Source organism: Eublepharis macularius, chromosome 4 (assembly GCF_028583425.1).
Source record: "Eublepharis macularius isolate TG4126 chromosome 4, MPM_Emac_v1.0, whole genome shotgun sequence".
NCBI classification, from domain to species: Eukaryota; Metazoa; Chordata; class Lepidosauria; order Squamata; family Eublepharidae; genus Eublepharis; species Eublepharis macularius.
The window spans coordinates 37285613-37304713 of record NC_072793.1 but is presented as its reverse complement, the minus strand read 5'-3'; the positions used below and the strand labels follow the sequence as shown (position 1 = coordinate 37304713).

At 40.7% G+C, this 19101-nt stretch overlaps 1 protein-coding gene across 2 annotated transcripts; it reads right to left on the bottom strand.

Moving 5' to 3' along the window:
• Window positions 1-388: 388 nt before the first annotated feature.
• HEXD (hexosaminidase D) lies at window positions 389-19066 on the bottom strand. Of its 2 annotated transcripts, XM_054978876.1 has the most exons (13): window positions 19039-19066; window positions 18112-18226; window positions 15310-15419; window positions 14348-14435; window positions 13219-13383; window positions 11705-11888; window positions 10447-10518; window positions 7210-7405; window positions 6535-6617; window positions 5860-5938; window positions 4221-4322; window positions 3032-3121; window positions 389-2048 (listed from the first exon to the last, which is right to left on the bottom strand). In XM_054978876.1, the coding sequence occupies exons 2-13, from the start codon at window positions 18208-18210 to the stop codon at window positions 1880-1882; spliced, it is 1437 nt and encodes a 478-aa protein (XP_054834851.1). In that variant the 5' UTR covers window positions 18211-18226; window positions 19039-19066; the 3' UTR covers window positions 389-1879. The 2 variants fall into 2 exon arrangements, with proteins under 2 accessions (XP_054834851.1, XP_054834852.1); XM_054978877.1 differs by lacking the exon at window positions 4221-4322.
• Between the last annotated feature and the right edge of the window lie 35 nt (window positions 19067-19101).

Here is a 19101-nt window from a genome sequence, read left to right as displayed (position 1 = left end):
AATTCTAAGACACTTCTAGCTTTCTTAAGCCATCTTTCCAAAAGCAAACATTATACACAGGCACTTACATTCTCTCTCACATAGAAAAATAATTTGCATAATATATTACTGTTACCCAAATTGGGGGGGGGTCTCCTTGTGAGTTGGGGGAATTAGTGTGCAAGGAGAAGCTGCAAGAGGAGAGGTAACTGGGATCTTCTCCACCAACATATACAATGTCCCTTTTCTCAGAGGACTCTTGAAATGACCAAGCGGGTATATAACAAAAATGATTTTTATTAACGGGATATCAAAAGCAATCATACAAGAACATACAGCACACACATATACATAGAGAGTTTCCTAGGAAAAACAGAGAGGAGTTTAGATAGAGTTTCAGGGTTTTTGGATTATAGTTACCAGTCCAGAAAGGAAATCGCTTCAGCATCCAGAACTGGGCAGCAAGGAGGGAGAGAAGGGCTCAGATAAGCAGTCTGAGGGTGTGCACGCGTGGATCCGAAGGGGACACAGAGTGAATGAGGCAGCGGGTTGTCCAATTATACTGTGGAACATACCCTGGGGTGGGATTGTATCTTTTGCCCCAAAACAGTAACTTAATGGTTGTGTCTGGGGTGAGACAAAGAGCTGGAAAGCTGTCTCTGGCGTGAGACAATAAACTGGAAGGCTATCTCCAGAGTGGAAAGTGATTGAGCCTTCCTGGGCAAAACTGAAGTTATCAATGATGATTGATGGCTCGCAATTACTGGATAGGTGTGGCTATCAGAGCCCTGAATAGCCAGGAATGGGAGTAGATAAGGGATGATTGGTAGGATGTGTTAAGGAGATCAGAAACTCCTGGAAGACCCTATTGTCTTAGGATCTTTGCACTGGGTGTGGGGGCTGAAAGATGGTCTCGCCTGCTGCCTCACATGCTCATGACTTTCCAGCTCCTGGCTGGGATCTGGCTTCCATTTTCTGCCCCGCTAAGCAGCGTTTCTGTGTTTAAAACACATACAGAGAGGGGCTTATGAGATTGCCATATTCATAAGCCATCTTCATATCGTGAGGGCAGATCTGACCGCTAACAGTACATACAGGGGCTGTATGCTTCATTTGGTTGTCTTCCATTATTGCTGCTACACTGATGAATAGTTGACAACAGCTGTGAAACAAGATGTAAACCAAAACATTTAATAGAATTTATTCTCTCAAAACAATTGACCTGGGGTGCAGCTCTGTGAAATGTAGCTGTTATAAAAAACCTGAGCAGCAATTAAAGGCCTACTAGAATGGCGCTGTCTTAAGATTTTGAGAGAACTTATGAAGTTACTAGTCAACAGTGATCAGCCTGTATGTTGTTGCAGACCCAAAAGATCCATCTTGTTTCCCAGTAAACGTGTCAAGTTTTCATCTTTCAGTAATTGCATTTTGTATTCCCCCCATTTTTGCTCCTGTTTTCCCAAAGTAATTTCCAAGGTTTTTACGTCTGTTCTCTTTTGGAACATATTGCACCTTTTCTTTTTAGACACCCTTAGTCCCAATGGGCTGGCCTGCTTTCCTATCTGTTAATGCCACGGGGCTTTAAAGATGTCACTGAAGACACGCAAAGCATGTTCATAAGAGCATTGTGCAATATTTTAGATTTTATTTAGAAGCTAAAGTGTTTGTGCACATCTTGAGTTTGGAACTCATGATCATCCATAACCACCACGAAGCTTTAAGGCTGCTTTCCCCTTTGCATACTGGGATACACTCTTCAAAATTCATTTTAAGGTTAATTCCAAGCCAGTTAGTGCAAATAACTCATCCAATGAACTTGTGACATTTTCACTACATTCTTTTTAGCAGCAGGATACCAGTAGTACCATCCTGAGCCTCCATAAAGCAGTCTCTAAAAGTGCTATGTTAATGCCTCTATTGCTCTGTCCAGGTCATTTACTGTATCTTGAAGTCTCTGTAGGCTGGGTTGGACATTCTCCTCCACCCATTCTTCTGCAGCAGACCTATAGAAGACTTTTTCCATAGCTGTCTGAAGCTCTTGGGTCACTGTATTCCACTTGGTTAAAAGCCTAAACAGAAGGAGTGGTAGAAGTGAATGCATTTTGGCAAAGTATATTTAATTCTTGGTTTAAGTTTAGCTGGATAGAAGGATTGAATCTAGTGACACTTGAGACCAACGAGATTTTCAGAGTGTAAGCTTTCGAGAGTCAGAGCTCCCTTCTTCAGGTGTCTCTTAGTTTAACTACTAGCTCACAAAGCGGATGAATCTAAAAAATTATGAAGTTTTAAAAGCCTATGATACCTACATAGTCAACAACCCCCACTAAGCCTTAGCAGTTAAAATATCTGTGAGTATTCTATGACTGCATGGCAGTATATTCAGTGACTGGAAAGAAAGCTCAAAGTCAGGTGCCTTGAAAACCCCATCAGGGAGGGCCATAAATCACCCATGACTTGAGGGCACTTCTCATCACCAATAATGTTATAATGCTTTTGGCCAGCTGTGATGAGCAGAGGTGGTCTGGTCTGCCATTGCCTTCCTTGGTGGTTTCCCATCCAAGAACCAACCCTGCCTAGCTTTAGAGCTCTGATGAGATTGGGATACTCCTAGCTAATTGCATGATCACCTATCTCCTGAATTCACAGCTTTCATGAAAAAAGTCTCTAGCCCTTTTCTTTGTGGAGATATCTTGGGGCGAGGTGGTGGTGGCAGCCATAGGTGCAGCAGCAGCATAAGTACAGGATGCCTCTGTAGGCGTATCAGCAACAACAGCTGCACAGAGAATCATTACTGTGGGGGGTTTCCCCTGCTTTTGTGTTGTTAGTGTTCTAATAAAGCAGTAACTGATATACATGCCTATTTCAGTGAATGATCAGGAATTATTTATCAATTATACCAGACATTTGGCCAAGATGTGCCATGGAACACACTTTTTTTTTTAAAGCATCACAATAACCTCAGTGAACAAGAGCTATTGTGAACAAGAATGTGAAACTTTAAGTCCTTGCAGTCAGCTGCCCCAAGCTAATTTTATAAGACATCCTGAGTTACCTTAGTGCATCTGGCTGAAAGAGATGAATCATTATAGGATGGATCTTCTTTCGCTTTCTGTGAAAAGGGCTGAACCATCCTGTGACGTACCTGAAGACAAAATGGAGGAACTACTGTGGCAGAGGTGATCAAGAACACATGATTTCCAAATACGGGATTTCAGGCTGACCACAAAGTGCATGCTCAAGAGAACACATCATGGACCAGTTACTCCACACATATAACCATTAGCAGGGTTTTTTTTCAGGGGGAACGCGGGGGAACGGAGTTCCGGCACTTCTTGAAAATACTCGGCAATAGTGCTTGAAAATAATTTTATTTCAAAGAATCCCACGTGTTTCTTCCTCATTTCCCTCTTGAGAGTTCCGCCACCTCTTTTCCCAGAAAAAAACCCCTGACCATTAGTCATACTTGTGACTAGGATGAATGAAGACATGAGGTGAATTTCTGCAGTGCATGCTTATAACATTGGTTTCAGTCACAGTACTGGTGCGGGAATTGAAAGTCAAAAAGGCAAATTATGAATCTATTGTATTTCAAATATTGATATAAATATTTGCAGCCTCAGCACTGGAGAACTATCCAGAGAAAAGACAGGTTTATTTATCTGCAACCCATACCCTACTGTATTGTTCATTGAATGTCCAAGCTGTAGATTGCATTGCCTTGCATTGTGTAATCCACCTTAGGTCTCAGTGAGAAAGGTGAATGAAAAATAAATAAATAAGAAGGGAAACAGTTCTAGCTGTATCAGAGCAGGGATTCCCAATGTGGTGGTCATGAGCACTATGGCATCTACAAAGTGTTTTTAGATAGAGGTTGGGGCCAAGTGGAGCTTCTGATTGGCCACTGGATATCTGGTTGGCTGTGTAGGTTAAAATAACTATTTTGGTGGTATCATTAGTGTTGGTTCTATTCTCTCTCACACTCCTCTCTTCCAATGTGTTTTTTAAAAGTTGTATCTCTTGTTCCTGTACTTGGGCTTTGTATGTGTGTGTGTGTGTGTGTGGCTCTACCTCCTATGTCACCACCATGCGTCAGAATTCCAAAGGTAGCCACAGGCTCAGACAGGTTGGGGACCCTAGTATTAGAGAGTAGGAAATCATAAAATATAACAACAACTTCAACATTATCAGACTAGTTACAGACTAACAACATCAGAGATTTTTTTCTGTTTTGCATTCCCTACCTGTTGTTTTCCAGAAGTTCATCTACTGAGGGTTTGAGGTAGAAGGCTATTTGGGTCACAAGTGAGAGAATTTCACTTCCTGGGAAAGTCCCTGAGACGTCACTGTTCAGGAAGAGAGGCTTTGTGAGCACTAAAGGTAAGTATACAGCATGTTTGAACTTTGCTTCTGACCCAGAGGACCTGTCTGGACAATATTACTATTTCCAGGGGTCATTTCGTAGAAAAAGAGCTGGAGGAACTCATTAGCATAACTTATTAGCATATGCCACGCCTCTTGCCATCACCGGAAGTGTGTCATTAGTATAACTGATTTGCATATGCCACACTCCCTTGACATCACCTATTCTGGCTGTTTTGGACCCAAACCTGGCCATTCAGGGCCGAAATTGGGCCCAAAATGGCAAAAAGGGGCTGAAAATGGCTGAAAAGGGGCCCAAAATGGTCAGGATCAGGCCGCTGATGAGCGGGAGAGTGATCCATCACCTGTCAGAGGCCCGATCCAGGCCGTTTCGGCCACAATCCAGGCTGAGAGTCAGGTGGGCAGGGCCACCTGCCATGTGACCTCTTTGGGGAACTGCCGGAACTATGTTCCTGTGCGTTCCCCCTTGAAATGAGCCCTGACTATCTCTCACTTCTGCTCATAGAGACTGGAAACAGCTTGCAGAGTTCTTTCTAACTGCTGCCACATTCCTTTCCAAATCAAAGAATAGAGTTCTGCTATTTTTGAAAAAATCTTTAAGAGATGTGGAGAAGTGGATCTAATCTGTAGAAATGATTTGATAACAAAACAGGTGATAATTATACTAGATTGATAAACTTCAAATTAAAGCTTGTGATTGAATTTTTTGGCTCATCCTCTGATATTAACATTTTTTAAAAAATTAATTTAATACCAAATACAACAAAATCAACAGCTATAAAGTTCGCACAAGGTAGACCACCCACAAGCCAATACAAATACAAATAGACAATCTAAATACAATCAAAATAATCATCTACAGGAAAAAAACCCTTTAAAAAGATCATATCTTTGTAAATTGGATTATCCTGAATTAAAATCCTGTTCAGCCAAAAATTGCACCAATGGGTCCCATATTGCCACAAAATTACTGTGGGCATTCTCAGAGTACGGTTGTGTAATACCAACAGTAATCTTTGCCATAACAAAGTAAAACCATATGTGACCCATCCAAGTATCACTATGGGGTGACGGGATTTTTCTGATGAGCAGCAACAGTATTTCTTGCTGTAGAAAGTAAAATAGAAATTTGCTCATTATGTTGCTTATTTTCTATTAAGGGGTTTTGATATTCCAATAGAAAAACCTCTGGAAGGAAATTTAACTTTACGCCCATAACTGAAAAAATATTTTGGTGAACTTATTTCCAAAACGATGCAATAATTGGGCAAGTCTACCACATGTTGAGGAAGTCACCTATCTGACCACAATTCCTGGTACATTAAGGAGAATTTATATAACTTATTATGGAATCGAGTTGGAGGTAAGTACCAATGGGGCACCATTTTTATTCTGATATTAACATGACCAAGAAAGCCCACTCATACACGCACAATCCATCGTAAACTCAGATTCCCTTAGTCTTGGACCTGTTTACAATTTGTAACTTGGAACTTTTACCTCATGAAAGTGTCTATTTCCAGACTGGAGATCCCTAAAAGTTGTTCCACATCTTCTTTCACCTTTTCTGAATAGCCACCTAAGGGATTTAAAAAAAAGAAGTGGGGAGTGGAGTTAAAAGTATGTGAGAGGGAAACTTTTTTTTTAAAGAAAATGTGAAGGCTTGACTGGATAGTGACACTGTTGGTCAAAAAGGCAGATGGGAATGCTTGGCGCAGCCTAGTCAGAACTCAAGCACATTCCACTGTTTATATCATTTCATACTGATGGCAGTGGTGACATAACCTGCTGTTTGCCTGTGTACATTTGGTCAAACCCAACCACTGCTCAGTAAGAATTAAGTTATGACGCCAGCCTACCCAGACCCATTCAGTGATTCTTAAATGATGGGTCAGAACTCACCAGGTTATGGAAGATGGGGGAAAGCAAAAAATGGAGAATGCACTCTCCAGGTCAGGGACTGATACATGAATCTTAAACTTTGTGGGCAATACTGAGCTGCTTTGGGTCCCCATTCAGGAGAAAAGTAGGGTGTAAATTTTTAAAAAGGATTTAAACCAAACAGCTGTTTGAAAAGAATGTACAAGTTCTGCTCTTAGTAATCTTTCAGTGTTTTCATGACACTAATAATGTGCACCTGGCTTAGATCTGACTGAGGAGAGAGTCATTCTATACCGTTCTTTAGTGCCTGGAGACATATGGCTAATGATGGGATTCCTACAGGCAGAAGCTCACACAATACAGAGAAGTGGTCATACCTAAAGAAGAAAAAGCAGGGCTATTTAGTAAAAGACAATGTAAGTGGGCAGTGCAGCAGTAAACATTAACATCAGCTTCAGGGGCTAGAAGAGCTTTAGTAAAGCATAACTCTTGAACCCACAGTCTGTGTGAGTGCATATTTGCATGGTGTTTTCTGATACAAAGGAACTGAGCATCCTGAATAAAAGACGCCCATGTGCATTTATTTAATGCGAGTACTTGGTCTAGTCTCCTTCTGGAACTGTATTTTTATATGGATTGAGATAGGGAAATGAAAAGGAACTTTGGAGAAAGGGGTGGTTGAGAGCTGGTTAATAAATATGGGTGGAAAACAATGAGTAGAAGAGCAGGAGCAACAGGAAATGGTGGTAAGATCAGAAAAATCCTCTTCTAACTTAAACATCTCTTTTCAGTTCTGAAGTTTCAATCAGAATTTCTTCATCATGGAGACAGCTAGACAATGTGTGCACTATTTTATTTTAGCTTGAAAATTCGCAGTCTCACGATTTTTCTTAAGAGACTGGATCTTGTAGTTTTCATTACATTAATAATGCTACTGTTATCTTGACTGCCTACAGAAGTTTTCATTACCTTTGCCATCCGGTCAGGGTGATTCCTCGGATGATACCAGCAGGAGTGCCCTCAGCCACTTTTAACCATTGCTGGTGATTTTCAAGGTGATGTCTGATAAGTGTTAGACACTGGTTTACTCCAGTGGCCCCTTTAAAAGCACTAGCAAACCACAGTTTGGGGAAGTTACACTTCTGGTACTTTTCTATCAGAATTGCTGGAAGGCAAGAAAGACAGGATTATTATCAATTTGAGAGTGTTAAATGGGAGGGTAAGATTCACATGTATCCCAAGAATAGCTTCCTGGTTTCCACTGAACAGGAATTCTGAGACATACCAATTTCTTCTGTTGATAGTGCACTGGATCAGGCTTGCTTCAAATAGAAAATGTGAACTGTAAGTCAGTAATAAAGATAAAGAAGGTGGTAATCCTAAATGCTGTTACCCAGGCAAGCTAGAAGTCTATAGACTTCTGTCGTTATTGTGAGGCAATGCCAAGAAAGTCTCAGATTTCAAAAAGAGAACACAAGAATAAGCAAATTTTGTAACACAGTGCACAAACTACTTCATCAGATTTGTTTGATTTAAGACAGCTTTTGTCTCATTAATTCAGCATTGGAAGATGGTGGGGTATAGTGGTTACAGTGCTGGACTAGGAATGACTAAATCCAGGTTCAAATCCCCATTCAACAATGAATCAATCCCATTGGGTAACTTCGGGTCAGGTATTCTCTTTCAGCCAAACCTATCTCACAGGGTTCTTGAGAGAAAAAAAGGGGCCTCATAGCAACCTGAGCTCCTACAAATGAAAGAATGAATGACTTTAAACCAATGACTTGTTTAAAGAACTAGCCAAATCAGTTAGTTGACTTGTGGGTTAGCGTTAGTTAAGGGCCAAACTAGACGTGATGGCATCCATGTGTTGGCCACGGCAACACTGCCATTTTAAAGTGGTTTAAAAATGCTGTGACAGCCTGATGCTGACTGAGCCTGCAGGAGACGGGCTGAGGCGGTGCCCCTCTGCCCCTTTCAAGTGCTGAAACAGGCGTGGGGGGAACATGAGCACCTTAGCCTGCCCCACTGCAAGCCCAATCAGGATTGGACCCTCCAAGAATTTTGAAACCACTTTAAAATGTTGACATCCTAGTGGCAAACATGAGGACGCTGTCATGTCTAGTATGGCCCTTAGGCATCGAGATTAGATGTTCAGCCGGCTTGGTTTTATGGGCACAATGTATATTAACATTTGCTGATACATGATTATTTTGCTCCATGAGTACAGCACCCTAAAAAAATTGCTACAAATGCAACAATAGGAGAGTTTTGATTTGATTTTTAGTTTTTTCTCTGAGATCTTAATTTAGCACTGGAATTAAGGATTTTGAGTATGACCAACACACTCCATTATATAGATATCAAAATAAAAAGAGGCACACATGGAGAAATGTTAACCATAATTTTCTTTGTAGTTACAGTTGTGCCTTCCCAGTATAGATAAAACTGCTTGTAGTAGAGAAATACCAAATGTCACATTGTAATGACATCATCAGTTTGGTGTAGTGGTTAAGAGTGGCAGGGTTTGATTCCCCACTCCTCTGCTAGAAGCTAGCTGGGTCAGTCACAGCTCTTCCAGAGCTCTCTCAGCCCCACCTACCTCACAGAGTGATTGTTGTGGGGATAATAATGACATACTTTGTAAACTGCTCTGAGTGGGTGTTAAGTTGTCTTGAAAGGCAGTTTATAAATCGAATGTTATTATTATTATCATCACATATTGCTCAAACCTTTTTCTCCATTAGTTTTTTTTGGTCCTTAATATGCCTGCAGGACTCATAAAATAATCAACATTTCATACTCTATTTCTTTAAGTAGCTTAGCTTTGATCTGACTCTTAGATAAACGTGGCTCTCCTCAATTAGGAGGGACTCTTTGACCCAGCAATATAAATATTGTAGATTTTTCTATCCAGTGTTCATGTCTTGCTGCCCCTTATCTATGTTAGAAAAGGTTGGGTTTGGAAATACACGTTTAAATGCTACTTGTCAAAATATGGTAGCTCCACAGCAGATGCTCCCTGATATCAGGAGCGAGGGGGACAACTTCTTTACTGACTGACTGAGAGAAGCTCAGATTTAAATCATGTCTTTCTTCCCTGGAGTTCAGGGTTATGTACATCAGGGTTACGTCCATTTTATATGCACAATAACTCTGTGAGGTAGCCTAGGTTTAGTGTGCATAACTAGCTGGCAGGCACCCTGGGTGCTTTATGTCTGAGTATAGATTCAAACCCGTCACCCCAAACTCAAGTCCAAAATAAAAAAATCAGTGATTCTTATTCTTTAATCCACTTCCACCCCTCAGGTTCACATTATAATTTAAATATTTATATGCTGCTTTTTCCACCAACCATGACAGTTGAAGGGAACTTACCAAAACACACAGAGAAGAAAAACACAGCTATACAGCTTCCCATCAAAACAATACCCTCCTTATGAAATTAACTGCAAAATGCCTGCCTAAAATGAACAGCCTTCATTTTAGGCAGGCATTTTGCAGTTAATTTCATTTCTTACTAAAGGCAGACTGCACGGGGATAAGCTGCACCTCCTTAGAAAGGATATGTCATAATGCTGGAGCTGTCACTTGGGGAACAAACCAGGATTGTGCTATGGACAAATGGACAGATCAAAGAGAGTGTACATCACAATATGGTCCCAGGAGAACAGGCTTATAACAAGTTACTTATTTTTTAAAAAAGATATGGGAAAAGATGCTTTTGGCATGCTGTTTTTATATAGGTGCATTTATGATACATGTATATGACACACAGATTCCCGGCATAGATTCAATGAGAACCTTGTGCCTGATTACTGTCACCCGCCTCCTTAATATTAGGTTTGATTTCTATTTTCCATTTTTAAGACCTGTAGGAGAAATCTAGGATTTTATCCTCAGTGCAAGGTAAGCAGTATAAACTGACTCCTTGCTTGCCATCATAAGCCATAACTTACAAACATGATCATTAAAACAATGTTTTTATTAGATATATTTATCTTTCCTCCAAGAGCCTGGTACATATGACTCACTACCCAGGGAAGGAGAGCAGGCACAAGCATGCTGGTCCTGCCTCTGTCCCTGCACTACTGCCTGTTCCTCTGCAGCCTGTGACCGCACAGAGGAAGTGGCCATGTACACACCTGCTCCTCCTCATCAGTGATTACTACCCTTTCAGAAGCAAAGTGATAAAGCACCACAAACCTTTACTGCTGACATCCAGATCTGGAGCATAGTCCCAGATCATCAGCTCCACAAGCTGCGCTATCCCAGAATCTGGAAAGAAGCAAACATGTGAAGAGAATGGCATGTTTTGTATGAAAGATGGATGAAGAAACCCGAGGAGTGACCATTTGACAGCAAGCGTCATGATACAGTGGGGATCTGAACCTGGGAGCTAAACTACAAGAGACGAATTACACGGGGACGCTCAAATGAAGGGAGTTGCAATGTTAGCCAGGAAGCTGAGTTTTAAAAGACAGATTGGCAGGCTCTGTCAATTTCCCCTCTCTACAGAGCATGCAGGGATTGCTCCTCAGAGGGTTTGTTTATTTCCTCTTTGCCTCCTAGAAGGGGAGGTGAAACTAACAGGGCCTTCCAGGAGGCAAAGAGGAAATTAACAAACCCTCTGAGGATCAATCTTTGCCTGCTCTGTAGAGAGGGGAAATTGACAAAGCCTTCCAATCTGTCTTTTAAAACTCAGATTCCTGGCTAACATTGAGACTCCCATAATGTGCACATCCTCATGTAATCCGTGTCTTGTAGTTTAGCTCTGAGTTTCCCAGATCCTAGTCCAACACCTCTACCACCACTCTATGCAGCTAGATGTTGGCACCAGACAAAGCTAAAGATGCTGTGTTCTGCTTCTATTTTAAATGATCCAGTCTTTCCCCATCATTTTAAATAGGAGCAATTACTATATTTTTTTAGAAAGTCAACTGGAAAAAAATAATGCTTTTTAGTGTTCACTTGTGTATCTTTTTATTAGAAGTTAAAATCATCACTTATAATCACCAATATATTTTTGTAATTTTAAAGTAAATTAATTAAGCAACTGCCTTTTATATTTTCAGTTTTCTTTGAAGAACTATAGTTTAGAAAGCGTGGGGATTTGGCATGGCACAGTTTAATATTAACATCTATTATTTTATAGTCCTTACATTCTTCAGTTCTCTCTACCTCTAAAAATACAGCATACCTTCAGGTGAGGACACTGAAGCAAATGTCTCCTTTCATGAAAAGCATTAGAGGGTTTTTTTAATAGTTATGCTGCGCCTTTTCAGCATTTCAAAAATCTTTCTTTACCACATAAAACATTTATTAAACTACATTTGCAATACTGATGAATTCTTCTCTCTCCCCCTTTCAGAAATTAACAATGAGACATTCATTGGTTCATTTGGACCACAAGGGCGTTTCAAAAGAATAGTAACAAAGGAAAACTTCTTCTCCAGCAACATACCTTTCAACGTTTCTTCACTCATTCCCCTCAGCATATCATCCCATACAACAGGTTTCACTGAGGGGTGGGCTGAGACCACATGGCTGGCCACTGCTTTCAAGTGGGTCAGGCACAATTTTTCAATGGTATTTCCTTCTTGCTGCAGCCACTTTTTTGACTCCTCCCCTTCACCGAGATAATAAACCTGGAGTGACCACCCAAGACAAGTTTCAGTTACTATTATTCTGATCATCAGCACTGAGCAATTTTTTCAGAGCATGCTAGACACAGTTGCAGCAAAGAAGTGGTGAGGTTCTCACAAGGAAAACTGCTGCCAGTTACAACAGACAAAACAAAGCTACACGGCCAATAGACTGATTCAGTGTGGTACGGCTTTCTGCATTCTCCCAGTGTGTTTCCTACCATATGCTCAGGGGCCATGCCCATAGTCCTCAACAGAATACAAGCTGCAGGGCCAGTTTCCATTGAATCCCGTTGGCATCCATCATTCAATTGGTTTTAAAGACAAATTATATTGATGGTTGCTGTGGATTTTCCGGGCTGTATAGCCGTGGTCTTGGCATTGTAGTTCCTGACGTTTTGCCAGCAGCTGTGACTGGCATCTTCAGAGGTGTAGCACAGAAAGACAGAGATCTCTCAGTGTCAAACTGTGGCGAAGATGTATGCAGGTAATTTATATCCACTCAGGAAGGTGGGTTTGGGTTGCATCATTCCGTAAGAGTTTCCCAGGGTGTGGAATGCTAATGCTTCACTGTATCCTGAGGAGGTTCTTTTGCATATGGATTGGTGCTTGATATGCTAATCTTATCTGCAGGGCTATTGTAAGATGTAGAGTATTTTGTTAGCCTGGTGTTTTTCAGGACTGGAAACCATGCTCTATTCATTCTTAAAGTCTCTTCTTTCCTGTTGAAGTTGTGCTTATGCTTATTAATTTCAATGGCTTCCCTGTGCAATCTGACAAAGTAGTTGGAAGTGTTGCCTAGTATTTTAGTGTCCTGGAATAAGATCCTGTGTCCTGTTTGAGTTAGGCTACGTTCAGCCACTGCTGATTTTTCCAAATGATTAGTTACAAATGATTATATTGTATCGTTTGTAACTAAACACCTGAAAAAGTTTAACTCCACAAAGCTAGGGAAGTCAGACAGGCTACTGTTGTTTAAAGTATCCAAAGAGGAGCACACTCCCACTCATTTCTCCCTTCTTTGTCTTGCCAAGGTCTTCTTTCTTCTCAGTGGTTTAGAGACAGCATTAACTGTTAAAAGGAGAAGAAAAGCTGCAAGAGAATTTCAGCTCCTTCCCTGCATTTGTAAAAAGTACCTAGTGGTAATGCCAGGAAACATTTAGACTAGCAGAAAAGTTACCACATGATAAAGTATTAATATTGTAAAGTTTACTGTGTCATTATAGAACGTGGCATCCCATCATTCTCAGGGACAAGCAAGGCATTCCAACATCAAGGGAACAATAAGAGTAGTTACTACACAACAGTTTCAGCCCTGGGCCTTACACTATACCTCATCACAGCCGATATGAAACCATCGGAGTTCTCTGTGCAGTTCTAGCACTTGCTCTAGCATTCTGACGACCAGCCTCAGGGACTCTTCTTTATGTGGGTTCACAGTGTTGGGAAACATTGACACTTCCCGCAGATGGCGGAACTCCTTGTGCTTCAGGACAAACTGCAAGAGAAGCAAGAACTAGTGGATGTAACTACCAAGCCGAAACAAAAACACCAGGGCAATCAAAGAGCTCACAAATGTCCCAGCTGAGCCAAACAGATTCACAGTGCAGAGTTCCACCCTTCTAAAGCCACTGGGCTAGGAATGGTGTGACTCTGCTTAAGATTACATTAGTATTATATTAGTCCCTTCTGCACCACCTGATTTTGGATGCCCCAGAATCTTCCCCAGCAAAAGTATCACAAAGTGGTCTCCAGAGTGAAGAAGGAATACAGCCCCATATATCTCCACATTTTTGTGAGATTTTTCCAATATAAAAAATACATCAAATTATACTGCCCCAGTGAAGATATGGTTGCTGTCTGAGGTCTAGAAATTTGTATGGCTATGAATAAAGAATCCGGATGCCTAGCACAAGACCTTTGCTGTAATTAAAAAAAATCCTATTAAATGAAACGCTTGTATAAGTGTAAATCCAATGCCATTAGCAAAATATCATGCACCCTGTAATGGGTTAGAGGAGGGAAACAGCCAGATTATGCAAGCAAATAAATTAAGAAACTTTTACAAGGTCAGAAAATGATGCAGACATACTGGAAGAGGAAAGCTGTGCCTTTTATCAGCTGTGATGCTAAAGGTACTAACCCACACTAAAGGAACAATTCTACAAACAGAGTAAAATCAGAATATAAACTATTGGCATTTTATTTCAATTACAAATGCAAGTGTCCGCCTACAGAATCTATTACTTTCCACTACTCTGTCAACCTTGATGTTCACCATGTATGTGGCAGCAGCGGCTCTACAATGAAAAAAACAGCCGTTTTATGTCTGGAGGCTTATAGTACATTAGAAGTACAAAGAACTCTCACTCACCATTTCCATTAATACTGTAGGGCTGCAATGAACCTTACATGTATCTGTCCCCCAAAAGAAAATAATTATATTCAGTCATGGCGCTCACCTCCATGTGTCCAAAAGTCTGTACCAAAGGGATGACCTCTAACTTGTGCAACTTTGCCAGGTTTAAAATCTCTTTGATTTCAGAGGGACTAGAAATAAAGAAAATTTAGTTATCAATGCTGTATTTCAACTGTAGGTGTTCTGTTTGCCTTTTTTATATCCTTCACCTGCCTTTTCAAATAACAGTTCATTCCTCACTCTCATCATTGTTAACTTTCTGTCTGGCTCTCGATCACATCTATTTTCATTGCTATGAACAAATACATAGAATCATCTCTCTCTATTCTGGATGAATCTGTCCAGAATAACTACCATCAGACTAGTTTTATGCTCACAAAAACTAACAGAGGTTAGAATGATTATGCTTCATAAACAAGTATCCAAAGCATCGAAGTGTTTAGAGCACTTGGTTATTTATTTATTTAAAATTTGTATTCAGCCCTCCCCGCAAGCTGGCTCAGGGCAGATAACAACTTCTCTTTTTCCTTCAATACAAAGGAGTTGCGCAAGAGTATTAAAATTACTTTATTCATTTCACATGACACCAAGGAAGCATTGTATATTTTTGAGTGCAGTGGCAAATTAAAGACTAATGTGATTTACAGGATATAAGCTTTCAGGAGTTAAATGCCCTTCTAATGAAGGGAGTTTGCCTCTCAAAAGCACATACCCTGCAAATCTTCTTGGTCTTTAATGTGCTAATGGACTCAAATCTTTCTGCTCTACTGCAGACCAACACAGCTACCCAAATGAAACTATATCTTGTAACCATGGTTGATTTGGGCTATAAAATCTTATAATCATGGCTCTGATTTTTCTTCATGCCACATTCAGGCTGGACTTTGCACATTTACTGACCTTCTGAGATTTCAATGCAGCTTATGAATTAGACAAGTCTCGAATTCTGCTCATCTGAAACAGACACTCAAACTGCCATTAGAAGATTGCCATTAGTCCTCTCACCTGTAGGCATCATTTGCTCGAAGTGGCTTCAACTCTCCATCATATGGAAACATATCTTCATATTCAAGGAGAATTCCATTTGCCCCCAAGTCATGGAACAAAGGGAAGATCTGTTGGATTCAGAAAGCATTTCAGAACTCTAGCCAATGTGGATCGATAAAACTTTATTTGATGAGACTAAAGAAGTACACCTAAGTAGGTCTACTCATAAGTAAGTCCCATGCTATTCAATAGTGCTTATTTGCAGAAGTCCATCAAGGCCAGTTGCTTCTGGTCTCGAGGAAAGAGATTAAAACTTTTTTTCCCACCAGAAAGTCTTTTCAGATGTCTGAAGGAGGGAGTCCAAGGGCCTATAGCTGGATCTTGTATTGTGCATTAACTGTTTTATTTGTGGTACTGTATATTGCATTTTTATTATGTTAAGCCACCTCAGCATTCACAGCATAAGGGAAGAAAGCTATATAGATACCAACAAGATATCAGCCTGTATGATGATTAAGTTATATGTAACATATCAGACCATAAGGAAATCTACTACTGACCCTCAATCCTACCCATTCTGCTTTTTATGCATGGTAAATTGTGTTCTGACATAGCATCAGCACCAATATGTAGTTGATGTACAAAACAGTTCTTCCACGAACGCAGTTGCAATTTGTAAAGAGGACAGAGATGATCTGGGCAACAAGACTGTATCTACACTGTAGCAAATCTATGTATTAAATGACCACAGATGCACAACTGATTGAGACAGATTAATACAATTCCTCATGTAGCCACTATTTTGGTAGCTTCAGGTTTCAGTATGATTGCATTATATGCAACCAGTACACTTTGTACATTGAGAAATGTTTACTGCATAAGGAATTACGGTATCAGGCAATATGTGAAGAAAACAAGTTCTGGTCTATTTAGGTTCCCTAAGAACCAAATAATTTACCAGATCACAAGATATTGAAGGGAATGCCAAACTGATATGCTGAAGAGTATTTCTGAATCCATAGTTTAATCTTGATATTGGCAAGGAAAAAGAGAATTGCTAGTTTATGGTATAGCCCTAACCTGGATAGCCCAGGCACGCCTAATCACATCAGACCTTGGAAGGTAAGAAGGGTTAACCTGGGTTTGTAACTGGATGGGAGAGGGTCACTATGTCAGCTGTAATTTGACAGCAATTTCCATCACCAGTTTATGGTATACTCTTTGATTATTAAAGCAGGGCAAAGTACTTGCAAGTATGTGGAGACAGAGCAATGTCCAGGTTCAGACTTAACACTGGGAAACTGCAGGTTTCTCACAGTTGCCAACTTCACATCAAAACTGTTGGAAGAGGAGGATTTAACTCTGTCCCTTTCCTCAGGTTTCAGAGGGGGACAAATCAAAGAGTTACTATGTTTACTATTTACTGCTTTGACTGTCCTTTGATATGTAGATTGCTATTCTCAGGATTTCCTCCTCCTGGCTTCCTTCCTCTCACCTCTTCTCTTTCTGACATTGTTCCAGGCAACACCTTTCTCCTTCTCCTCCCTTCATCTTGACAGCACGGATGCAGGCCTTGTCCTACCATCCATGTCCATCCTTGGACTAGATAGGTAGTTAGGATCTGTCTCCCCTCCTTTCCTATCAGAGTATGGAGTTCCTGCAATAAAGAACTCTAATTTCTTTCCTAAATATAAAGCAACTGTATGATTTATTATTTTTCTCTCCTGCACACACACCAACCAGCAGAATGAGCTCACAACCACTTATAATCACGCTTCCTATGCCAAACGATAGACTCTGCTAACGGCCCAAAAATGGAATCCTTTAATTAGGTTTCTGGGGCCTACATAACGATTTATTTATCAAAAACAAAATCTAGGATTTTTCTGTGATCTCTGTTTTTCTGTTGATTTTATAAAACCTTTGGTGGTACAAAAAGGGAGAAGAAAGAGCTGCATTAGCACATAAAAACTGTAATATATCAATCTTTGCAAGCCCCTGGAATAACAGGTTTTATTTTTAAAAAAGCTAAAAACCCTAGTTAAGTCTTGCCCTCTCAGCATAAATGGAGTTGACTATCTTGTCATTAAAATGAATTATGCTGTAGAAAAGTGATAAAAAGCATTAGCAGGGAGTATCTGGTATGATACTTGCAATGTTTTACATGTGAATAAGTTTGTGTGTTTTACTTCTGAGTGTTAATGGGTGTTTCAAGTATAGGTTTACTGTGGTTAGAAGTGCAGGCCTCTGATGTGAGACGAAGGGGACAGGATGGGTGAGTAGTTTTGGTCATTCTACCATTTATAGCTAAGGCTTCCTATAATACCAGTTAAACAGAAGAAATCTAAGGCAAAAGCCTTTGGTGGCAGTGAAACCCTTTGGGGAACATTGAGGGAGTCAGCAATATACAGGTCACACAAAGTTACCAAAACACCACAGGTGGTATTAATGGTGGGATTCAAACCCCAAAGGGAAGGTGTTCTCGATGTAAAAGCCTGGGTAAAGTAGAGAACTCCTGAAGCTCTGTGTATGGGGGTAAAAAAGGAGTGTCGGTTGGGACTAGGGCCCTACTGAGGTAAAAGTTTAAGGTAACATAAAAAGGAGCTGTAATAAAGATCCAAGGCAAGTTAAAACAAACAGAAATCATTACCATGCTTTTAACTCCTCTCACCCTGGTGGAGCAAGACTAAAGTAGAGATTTCTTTTCTTTGAAATGCTTACTTCTAAAACAGATTTGAACCTACTAATCAAAATTCTTCCCGTGACCCAAACTGAAACCAAGAGAGGTTCAACTCCCTGGTTACACAAAGTTTGTGTTACCTCTGCTAGGTATGAGACCTTTGGTGGTGCTCCCTTAAGATCCAAGTGCACCAGGTGTAGTTCAAATGGAGAAGAACCCAGCACTCTGTTTTCTTCCATATTTCCTGCAGGATAACTTTTAGAAGGAAAAACCAAACGTTATACCGGGAGTAACAGCAATAGCACAGACAGGATAATTTCCCCATGTAATGAAAATCTAAGAAATTGAAACTCCTTGGCTGCCTTTCCAGATACAGGTGGCATGGTGAAGAGAATGTGTGGATGTGGGATGCAAGGGCTGAGGGACAAAAAGTGAAATTTTGCAGTCTTGCACTTTGATCCAAACAACATCCATAGATGTCAACAGAACTTGAATGCTTAACATCTAGATTTTAGACAAGAACTGTATTACTGAAAGGAGCCTTAAACCCTATGCTGCCCTAATAGGTGAGACCTTCCACATCTAAATTAACTCTACTCGGCCATCAATAATAAATACAATTTTGGATTCTGAAAAAATGCGGAAACTGACAGAGCCAATAAGAGGATCAACACCCCTCTTTCCACGTATGATGCTGATGTAGGCAGCTGCTAGGAAAAGTCTTAGCTTAAGACTACAATCCTATGCACACTTCCTTGGGAGTAAGCCAAGATTACAGGAGGAAAATACATGCCGTTACTGATTTCAAACCTTGGGCTTAGTTTTCTGACGAGTGGCATCTGCCCATTCAATGCCCCATGACTACTGCATTCAGAGACGCCCCCCCCCCCCCAAGAAGATCGAGAAAGCTTTTCCCAATTCCACCACCGCTGGGATGTGTTGCCTCTAGAATACAAACGTCTCAGGACTCAGCATCCTCTAGCCTCTGCTGTTCGGGTTTAAGCCCTCCCCACATTGTCGGGCCTTGTCTTTGGTGACATCCCACCTGCATCTCTCGCGCGTCGCACCTGCCCACCTGAGCTTTTTCCGCGTCGATCCCCGTCTCCAGGCTCGATTGTACTAGCCTACCC